Source organism: Budorcas taxicolor, chromosome 7, assembly GCF_023091745.1.
Source record: "Budorcas taxicolor isolate Tak-1 chromosome 7, Takin1.1, whole genome shotgun sequence".
Taxonomy (NCBI): Eukaryota; Metazoa; Chordata; class Mammalia; order Artiodactyla; family Bovidae; genus Budorcas; species Budorcas taxicolor.
Window position 1 is genome coordinate 71,363,480 of NC_068916.1, and position 10,854 is coordinate 71,374,333.

The 10,854-nt window shown below is 43.0% G+C and overlaps 1 protein-coding gene across 2 annotated transcripts; it reads left to right on the forward strand.

Annotated features, from left to right (window-relative positions):
• The first annotated feature begins 2,173 nt into the window (after window positions 1-2,173).
• Window positions 2,174-9,843, forward strand: PTTG1 (PTTG1 regulator of sister chromatid separation, securin). 2 transcript variants are annotated; one of them, XM_052644155.1, is made up of 6 exons: window positions 2,174-2,211; window positions 2,688-2,788; window positions 3,697-3,881; window positions 5,656-5,749; window positions 8,856-9,014; window positions 9,741-9,843. In XM_052644155.1, the coding sequence occupies exons 2-6, from the start codon at window positions 2,698-2,700 to the stop codon at window positions 9,818-9,820; spliced, it is 609 nt and encodes a 202-aa protein (XP_052500115.1). In that variant the 5' UTR covers window positions 2,174-2,211; window positions 2,688-2,697; the 3' UTR covers window positions 9,821-9,843. The 2 variants fall into 2 exon arrangements, with proteins under 2 accessions (XP_052500115.1, XP_052500117.1); XM_052644157.1 differs by lacking the exon at window positions 2,174-2,211 and adding an exon at window positions 2,223-2,285.
• Window positions 9,844-10,854: the final 1,011 nt, after the last annotated feature.

Sequence of the window (10,854 nt, forward strand, 5' to 3'; positions counted from 1 at the left end):
TGTGGCTTAGCTGGTAAAGAGTCCACCTGCAATGTAGGACACCTGGGTTCGATCCCTGGGTTGGGAAGATCCCCTGGAGAAGGGAAAGGCTACCCACTCCAGTATTCTGGCCTGGAGAATTTCATGGACTATCCATGGAGTTGTAAACAGTCAGACAGGACTGAGTGACTTTCACTTCACTTCACCATAGAAAGGAAAAGGTCACTAACTTTTTAAAGCAAAATTTCTCCATGTCTTGGAAATTGGAATTCATTTTGTATGTCTTTATAATTCCTCTGTTCTTTTTCTCTTATTCACCCTTCTGTCCTTCCCCACCAGCTTTGATGAATATATTGTTGAGATGTAAAAGGTTTAAAGTAAGTATATTGGTACTTGCCTGGCAGTCCAGTGGATAAGACTCTGCTCGTACACTGCAAAGGGCACAGGTCCCATCCCTGGTTGGGGAACTAAGATACTGAATGCTGCGCAGCACAGCCAAAAACAAAGTCCTTATTAACTGATAGACTTTCAAGTTCAGAATTGTGTACTCTTAGGTCATTGTTTTGTTCCTAGGGTTGCAAAGAGTCAGACACGACTGAGCAACTGAACAACAGATGCTGTATAATGGAGACAACATCCTGGTCTGAAATACTGATGATAGTCTTGCAATTAGGAAAAAAGTACACTTAAAAAAAATTGAAGTCTAATTGACTTACAATATTGTATTAGTTTCAGAATCACTCCATTCTTAATCACAAACACAACAGAATGACACAAACTTGCCATTTTATCTATCTGTACTTTCATTTCTTCTTAATGTTTAATTGTGCTCTGTTAATATTCTCTAGATCTAATATGGGTTTTCCTCCCACTGACTATTTATTGACTATATATGTATTTTTTATACCTCTAATTTGAAATCCATCCTCCATAGTCATTTCCCCGATGACTACAATGCCTTTCCTCTCGTGCTGCCTCTTTTTAATTTGATCCAGTGTATCTACTCTCTGGAAAAACAGTTGATGACTTCAAGACTTTAGGAAAATAGTTCTGTCACCATCTCACTTTGACTTTTTGAAGTTCACTATCTTCTCATTTAAAAATGTCTTGGACACCAAAGACTTGGGCTTCCCTTGTGGCTCAGCTGGTAAAGAATCCGCCTGCAATGAAATTAAAGTATAATGAAATTGTGCTTTAAAAAGTTGGTGACCTTTTCCTTTCTATGGTGAAGTGAAGTGATAGTGGCTCAGTCCTGTCCAACTCTTTGTAACCCCATGGATAGTTCATGGAATTCTCCAGGCCAGAATACTGGAGTGGGTAGCTTTTCCCTTCTCTAGGGGATCTTCCCAACCCAGGGATGGAACCCAGGGGTCCTGCATTGCAGGTGGACTCTTTACCAGCTGAGCCACAAGGGAGGTCCTTTCTATGGTAAAGTGAAAGTGAAAGTCGCTCAGTCCTATTCGACTCTTTGCCACCCCATGGACTGCCATGGAATTCTCCAGGCCAGGGTACTGGAGTGGGTAGCCTTTCTGTTCTCCAGGGGATCTTCCCAACCCAGGGACAGAACCCAGGTCTCTCGCATTGCAGGCAGATTCTTTACCAGCTGAGCCACAAGGGAAGCCCTTCTATGGTAAATGGAAATCTATTAAACAAGATAAAGGAATCAATTCAAAATGAGGGAGACCTTGGTTCCATCCCTGGGTTGGGAATATCTCCTGGAGAAGGGAAAGGCTATCCACTCCAGTATCCTGGCCTGGAAAATTCCATGGACCGTATTGTCCATCGGGTCGCAGAGTCGGACACGACTGAGCGACTTTCATTTTCACGTCGGACACCAAAGTGTCTCAGGAAAAAAAAAATCGCAAAAGCCAACTCTGTATCTTGGTATAACATTAATAATAACTTTCTTGGAATTAAAGACCGTACCTACTCTCCTCTATATCTCTGTGGGGGGAGATTAAAAAACAGCCATTAATAGACATCCACGACCAAGCTGTGAGAGGCTTTGATTTTTTTTCCTCCGGGGGAACAAACGAAGAACTTGCCGGGAAAAGCTTTCAGGGCGGAGCCCAGGGAGCTTAGGTTCCTACCATTGGTTCTTCCGGAGCCTCCGCCCCGCCCCTGTCCCGCCTCCTGGATGGATGAACCAATAGGGGCGTAAGTTGTGGTTTAAACGCAGAGTCTGGCGCGCCCGGTGAAGAGGCTTCCGAGAGTTTGGCTGTTACTCCGAATGTGGGTGAACCGAGCGGTGCCGAGTGGTTGGGCGAGCACGGTCCGGCGGCTTAGGAAGCGGGAGTAGGCTTTGTGTGTGTGTGGCGTTCGGGGCCTGGGAACCGGGGTCCAGGTGTCTGGGAGCCGGGGCCTGGGATTTGGGGGCTGGGACTTCCCTGAAACGTCAGACGCGCTCGCCCGGCTTGAGCCACGGTTTTGAACTGCGTGCGCGACCCACGGCAGTTTGGTTCCAATGAGTACCAGGGCCTGTGCCAGTCCCAGACCGCCAACTCTTAAGGAATTTAGGGCCCCTGACGCAGGCCTCAAGAATTAAGAACTGGGTTAAATGCTTGTTGGCTCAAGATCCGGCTTCTGCCTCTGCTTAGCTCCTGTTTTTGCTTAGATGTCCCTAGGGTAGAAAGTTGGGTCAGTGCTACACTTTAGCTTCTTTCATCTTCCCTAACTCCCAAGGTTTAACGAGTGTTTCACACCTCTAGTTGATCCAGAATGGCTACTCTGATCTATGTTGATAAGGAAAATGGAGAACCAGGCATCCATGTGGCTCCTAAGGACGGGCTGAAGCTGGGGTCTGTGCCTTGTAAGTATACAGGCGGCTATCAGGTACACAGGTATTGTGAATCAGTGGTGGGTGTGGCTTGGAGCTGGGGAAGGCCCAAATATACTTTGTGGGCAGTTGGAGTCGTGCGTGCTAAGTCGCTTCAGTCATGTCCGACTTTTTGCGACCCTATGGACTTTGTAGCCCGCCAGGCTCTGCTGTCCAGGGATTTCTCCAGGCAAGAATACTGGAGTGGGTCGCCATACCCTTCGCCAGGGGATCTTCCTGACCCAGGGATTGAACCGGAGTCTCTTAAATCTCCTGTATTGCCAGGCGGGTTCTTTACCACGAGCGCCACCTGGGAAGCCCAGTGGGAGTCGAGTTTACCCAATACTGTTACTGCCGAGTACTTATGGGTCTCTTCATGTTCAGTATCTTTTTTTTAATTTTAAATTATTTATTTATTTTTGGCTGTGCTGGGTCTTTATTGCTGCCTGGCCTTTTCTCTAGGTGTGATGAGTGGGGGATACTTTTTATTTGTGATGCCCAGGCTTCTCATTGCAGTAGCTTGTATTGTTGCAGAGCATGAGCTCTAGGGGATGCTGACTTCAGCAGTTGAGACACGTGGGCTCAATAGTTGTGGCACATGGAGTTAGTTGCTCTGTGGCATGTGGGGGTTCCTGGATCAGGGATCAAACCCCTGTCTCCTGCATCGGCAGGTGGATTCTTTACTACTGAGAAACCAGAGAAGCCCTCATGTTCAGTATCTTAAAGAGATTATTTAAGAGAGTAGTGAACTGAAGTGGTGTTAGGCATAGGACCATGCCACTGTCAAAAATGGGGGTTAAGTTTGGCTGTGAGAATTAGGCCAAGTTTATAGGCACAGTCAGCTTTCAAGTTGTGCAGGTGTTTACTGCTGGAATGATCTTATGGTAAGACTTTTTCTTTAGCAGTCAAAGCTTTGGATGGGAGATCTCAGGTTTCAACACCACGTGTTGGCAAAATGTTTGATGCTCCACCAGCTTTACCAAAAACTGCGAGAAAGGCTTTGGGAACTGTCAACAGAGCTACAGAAAAATCAGTTAAGACGGATGGACCGCTCAAACAGAAACAGACAACTTTCTCTACCAAAAAGGTAAAAGCTGGCTATAATTAAAGACTAAAGCACTTTGACTCTTAAAAATGACTACTGGCATCTTACCTGACACTCTCCTCTGTGAATGGAAGGAAATAGAGACTAGCAAAGTAGATTAACAGAAGAGAATCATCATACAGTCTTGATCGACTTCTCTGTACCTTGAGATCACATGTATCAGGAGCAGCTGGTTAATATTTTTGCCTCACCTGTCTTTAACAAGTGTCTTAAAACAGACCACTGAGTACTGTGAAAAGTGAAAGTGAAGTTGCTCAGTTGTGTCCGACTCTTTGTGACCCTGTGGACTGTAGCCTACCAGGCTTCTCTGTTCATGGGATTCTCCAGGCAAGAATACTGGAGTGGGTTACCATTTCCTTCTCCAGGGGATCTTCCCGACCCAGGGATCGAACCCAGGTCTCCCACATTGGAGGCAGACACTTTAACCTCTGAGCCACCAGGGAAGCTTTTGAGTACTGTGAGAGAGGGTACTTTGCAAGAAGTCATGATGCTAGTATAACAGCTCAGGTGCTGCCATTCTCTTCCCCTCCTTTCAGAGCAAGCACTAGCTTTGTAGGTTATAACTCGGTAGCATGTTGACCTTTGTACGTGTGTTTACAAACTGTAGGTCAGTGCATCCCAGACTGAGAGGACTTGGCTGTGAAAGATGACGTCAGCATGTGAATTAGCACTGCATTTCAGTAATTGTTTCAATGTGTATTAGGAAAAAAACAACTAGTATACTTGATGTCAAACTGTTAGATGTGGTTTTAGGATAAAGATGTCTTTTTTTAAAAAAAACTGAGTTGAGTAAGGGAAATGCTAAGTGTAAGTATTGCAAGGATATAGCAAAAATGATGAGAATGTGACAGAACTGAAATGTGGGAAGCCTTGTCCTAGTAATTTCCTCTAGGCATGCACATGTGATGTAAGAATAAATCAAGATGCTACAAGCTTCCATTTTGGCCCACCACCATCATGGACTGCCTACCAGTTCCAGACTAGAGAATTATCCACGGTGGGCATCTAAAGTCCTTGACTGTCTTTGACTGCCTCTTACTCAGTCTTGTGTATTTGAGGAAAACAAATTGGTTTTTATTTTTTATTTTTTATTTTTTTTTTTAACAAATTGGTTTTTAATATTAACCCAGTAATTTAGGTAACACTGATGGAAAATCACATTTCCAAAAGCCAAAAATGGCTTCTAGGATTAGTTTCTATTCTGGGTGATTTATGCCCATTTTGTCTTCTATTAGGTTAGGTTGGGCGATTGAGTCAATTAAGCTCTGAATTAACTCTACTCTGGGGCTTCCCTGGTGACTCAGTAGTAAAGAATCCACCTGCAATGCAGGAGACTCAGGTTTGATCTCTGGGTGGAGAAGATCCCTTGGACAAGGAAATGGCAACTCACTCCAGTATTTTTGCATGGGAAATCTCACGTCCAAAGAAGCTTGGTGGGCTACACAGTCCTTGGGATTGCAAGAGAGTCAGACACGACTTACTGACTAAAAACAGACTCTGCTCTGTATTTTGATAATTTTCCTAACAGGTGCTAATACTTGTATTTCATCCTTACCTTTTGAGCCATGATAATTGATTGCTGAATTGTATTTTTATGTGATTTTGAGAATGAGGGATTCTGGTTTCTTAGAAATTGAAAACAAATTTAAAATGTGGTGAAGCAATCCCATGTCTTGAAGAATCTCTCTAATCTCATGTACTAATCAGTTGACAAGGCTCCCACTCTTAAATGGATGTTTTCTTGGGTTTGTTTTAGATTACTGAGAAGACTGTTAAAGCAAAAACTTCGGTTCCTGCCTCAGATGACACCTATCCAGAAATAGAAAAATTCTTTCCCTTCAATCCATTAGGTACTCTTTTTGATATTGTCCAAATGCTTTAGCTTTCAGTTTCTCTTAGGATCCAATTCAACTGTAACTTGATATGGCTCTGAATATGATTTGTGATCTAAAACTATAACAAGGCTGTCTGAATCTGGGGTGCTTTGGACAGGTAACTTGTGGATTTATTTTTAAGGCATTATCTTAAGTCAGAAGAGGAATCAGAGCAAAGATGGGAAAACATTCTTGTCCTCAAAAGCTAAAACCACCCAGGGGGAGATTACTTGTTCAGTGTTAGCAGACAGCCTTCCTAGCAAGCCCACTTTTAGAAAATGGACTTGATGTCAAGTTGAACAGTGAAAAGCAAGCCTGAAAAATCTACATAGCCAGTGAGAACATGTGCTTTTTGACTTCTTCAACCTGCTACATGTATCTGAAATATTTTCTATAATAGAGTCGGCTTTTTTCAAGCTTTAATGTACTCACATTGAGGAGAGTAGATTGTATGCCAGGCACTATAGGCTTAGGATGTAGTGGTTAACAAGGCAGGCCCCACTCTGAGGAAGCCCAAGATTTGGAGGGTAAGTCAGACACTGAACACATCCTTTCACTTTGAGTGTGAGCCAAGGAGAAAAACAGGGCTTGTTACGGGGCACTGAACCTAGCCTGAAAGAGCAGGGAAGTGTTTTCTCAGAAAGTGACTTTCAGTGGAGGCTTGAAGGATGTAAGGAGATAGTTGGGTGGAGAAGGGGTAGGGCTGGGCGCCAGCACCGTAACAGACAAAAGATCTTGAGGCAGAAAGAAGGACTGGAGTGGTTCTGGAAAACTGAAAGGTAGGGTGAAGGATGACACTGGTGAGGGGGTTGGTCAAATCACACAGGGCCTTTGAGATTCCTGAGCTGGTTTTTTTGCCTTTTGATCCAAAGAGCATTTAATTATTCCACTAGTATACATCTAGGCTCTTTCTGGCTTTTATATATGTTACAAAACAATTCTGCAATTATTGTTGAGAGTTTGTGAGTATACCTAGAGAGTAAACTCCAAGAAGAATTACTGGGTCTCAAAGCTGTGTGATTAAGTTTTGATAAAATGTGGTGCATCTCATCATTACCATTCAGGAAAATGAGGTAAATTTATGCATATTGAGGGCTTCCCAGGTAACTCAAATGGTAAAGAATCTGCCTGTAATGCGGGCGACCTGGGTTCAATCCCTGGGTTGGGAAGATCCCCTGGAGAAAGGCGTGGAAACCAACTCCAATATTCTTGCCTGAAGAATTCCTCCATGAACGGAGGAGCCTGGTAGGCCACAGTCCATGAGGTTGCAAAGAGTTGGACACGACTGAGCAACTTAACACTTTCACACTTTAAGCATATTGGCCAGGAAAGAGGACTACATACAATAGCTGTGTTGAGGAAAAGAGATATCGCTAAACTGCCTTCCAAAATAGCAGCATAAGTTATTGAAACCACCTTCAGTGGATGAGGATGCCCGCTTTCCCCTTGTTCTCTAACTGCAAATGTTTTAAAATTATCAGAAAGATAATTGGTATTTTGTTGTTTAAAATTGTGGTATGTGAGTGTGTCTGAGCATATTTGACTATTGGTCATTTATAGTTTTTAAATTTTCTGTTTGTATCTTTGTTTTCTCTTGATTTTTGTGACTTTCTTACACTCTGTGTGTGTAAAGAACTCTTTGGATAAAGATAATTAGCCCTGTGTGTTGCAGACTTATTTCCTCTGGGGTCTTATGTCTGTCTGTTTTCCTTTACAGTTCAGTGATTTAAATTAAGTGGTCACATAAACTGTTTCTTAAATTTCTTTTAGGACTTTTACACTCTTAAAAATTAGTGAAGACCCCAAAGAACTTTTGCATGTTGTTTTATATATCCTATATTTTAAATTAAAATTGAAAAGTTTAAAAGTGTTAATTTGTTAAAATACAGTAAACCCATTACGTTAATGTACATAGCTTAAAACAAAATTTAATGAGAAGAGTGGCGTGGTTTTATGTTTTTGAAAATTTGCTTAATCTGGCTTAACATAAAACAGCTAGATTCACATGGGACTGTACATTCTATCTGTTGAATCTGCTTCTGGTTGATGTATATGAAGAATATCTGGCCTTTTGCAGCCATGGTTAGGAAAAGAGAAACATTTAAAGTCTTTTCAGAGAAGTATAGATAGTTTTCTTTGCTATTACACTAAAATTCAACTTGTGGCTGCTTCTGTATGCATAGTTGCAATGTAGAATCTGAAACCATTTCAGTAAGCTTTGTATTATTCTCTGACACAAATCCATTGTCTGTTTTGCACTTCGAATGTATCTTTTATCCTGCATTTGTCACCATTGATCATTTAGAAATACTGGTTTTCTGGGAAATGTAGTGCATCCACAAGTTGAAATGTTTCTTTATGCGTGTCAAAAGCACACTCATTAATGCTTACCACTGACCTCATCAGAAAAGTCTTCAGGACTAGGAAGCTGTCAAGCTAATGATTGCAAATAAGTTTTCTGAAATTCTAGGGGTTTTATTCCCCTTGAAACTGTGGATTTTATCACTGGCAACGAATACTTCTCTTGAACTGGTAGACGTTCATTGCTTGGAGAAAATGTGCAACACATATCCAAGTCTGAGTTACCAAAGTTTGTTTTTCAGTTCGTTATAGTAAATGGTGTCCAGAAGTAACACCTCTGGTTTAGCTTGCAAATCAGGTAATTGCACATATCTTTTTTCTTGGAAAACACCTCGGTACTTCAGTATATGATTTCACAACTTATACAGAATACTAAAAAGACGTGTTTTCAAGGGTTGAGAGCTCATAAAATTAATACTTTTTTACTGCATATGGTAAAGTGATATGTGAAACAGGCACTTTTTTTAAATACCAGTGAATGGTAGTGAGAAATATACTAAATATAATTTATTGCCACTGCCTTGATTTGTGCTAAGGCATAGAAGTTTTATCCTCTGTTGCTTTTGGACCACCATTGCAGATGTCAGCACAGTGGGAAGAGGTATTAGTATTATTATGAAAATAGTTTGAGCTCCTGGGCCCCATGAAAGGGTCTCAGACTGGCAGGGTGCCACTCACCACCCTGAGAACTGCTGCTCTGACAAAGTGCTTTCTGTGGCAGATTTTGAGAGTTTTGACCTGCCTGAGGAGCACCAGATCGCCCACCTCCCCTTGAATGGAGTGCCTCTCATGATCCTTGATGAGGAGAGGGAGCTTGAGCAGCTGTTACACGTGGGCCCCCCTTCGCCTCTGAAGATGCCTCCTCTGCTGTGGGAGTCTAGTAAGTGAACAAGTGCCCTTCTAGAAGGGCTGTAAACAATCTGTGTCACAACACTTCCATTACTGTGAGGGTAGGGTTGTGTAGAAGGCTAGTAATTTCTATCCTTCAGACTGAAGACATAAGGTTTCAGGATAATGAAAACTATTCTCACCTGGTATTGTTTTTTAGTTACAAATGCCCAGTAAAATTAAGTCATTCTGGAATCTGGGCAGTCTTACATACAAGCAAAGTGAATACAAGGTGAAATTTAGTGTATAACTTTCTATATGAAGAGTTGATGTAAAATAAACTTGCTTGAAATGAGAGTTCCAAGTTAATCCAAAGCTCATGTAGGATCAAGACCCACACAATAGCAGGAGGTTTTAGGTCTTGGTTCACACTGGTGGTCCAAAGCCATTATCAGCCTGTTTTCTATTATATTTGATGGAATAACTTACATTATTTGCCAGATTACACTAGTGATAATTGTTGGCAGTTACTTGGGTCTCTAAGAGAATTTGGGATACTTCTATGATTTATTTCATAATGAAGGTTAATTCTGGGACCATAGCCATCTTCCAAGAAATAAGTGAAAAGGTGTATGTATATGTATGTAGGTGGGGGCAGGGGTATAATTCATGAGACAAAGGGAAAAAGAGTTCGAGTTCATGATTAAAGTGAAACTAACGTGTATGTTGACAGACATGCAGATTTGCAGATACTGAATAAGAAATTCCTGTTTTCTAGATCTGTTGCCGTCTCCCTCAAGCATTCTGTCGACTCTGGATGTTGAATTGCCACCTGTTTACTGTGACTTAGATATTTAAATTTCTTAGCACTTTATAGTTTGGGTATGTATTAATGGTTTGTATTAATAAAGCAATTCTTTGTTTAACAGATTCTTCCTAATATTGTGGTTGGTATTGTTTAGAATTTGCTTAAAATGTAGCAGGCTACAGGCTGCACAGCCCTTAGCCCGCTGTTGCTGTTGGTGCCTGCTGCCTTAACCTTGCACCCTTGTCCAGGCAATGATGACCATGAGACTTATTAGTAGTCCTGCTCAGCCACTGGTTTGTACTGTGGTGGGCCCCTCCCCCAAGGGGCCAACTGCCAGTGAGTGACCGTTAGTGGTCTGCTCAGCCATTGATTGGTGCTGCAGTGGGCCCATCCCCCAGACAACCAACTGTCAATGAGTGACTGTTAGTGGCAGAAGTGGTGGTTGTCAGGTAGAGAGTGAGGTAAGAGAAAGATCCTGGCCTTTTCTCTGTAGGCCTCCAACTCACCCACCCTCAGGCCAGTGAGTGAGCTGAGGGGCCCAGGGAACCGCCTGGGGGCTGGGTGTCCTGCAGGGCTCCAGAGCCCTCACCAAGGCTGGCCCAGGCCTTGAGGAGGCAATGAACCTCTCCCCATCCCTGTCTTTGTGACCAAATAGCAGCGGCTGTCCGCCTGGGTCACAATTTTTGGGACCTGCCCCTGCCATACGGGCAGCCTGAGGAGAGTGAGGGCCAGTTGGGTCCTGGGTGCCTGGCTCCCTCAGCGATGACCAGGGTCTCGGGACCTGGCCCTGAGGGAGCCACACACTAAGCTCTGCCTCCTCTCAGCCAGACCCCAGAGCTCGCAGGGTGAAAGTTGTACCTGGGACCTGGTCCCTTCTTGTCAGAACAGAGAGTAACTTTTATTTAATGTAACATTTACTTGACCATGACCTGACTTCAAGAACAAAGGATCTGACACAAGAAGTTCACAACAATTGACCATTCCCCTCCCTCACCTTTCCTAGAAAAGGGCTTTGCTGAAGGCTTTTGTCGAGTTCGGGGGTTTTAAGGCATGAGCCAACCATCTCCTTGCATGGCCCTCAGTG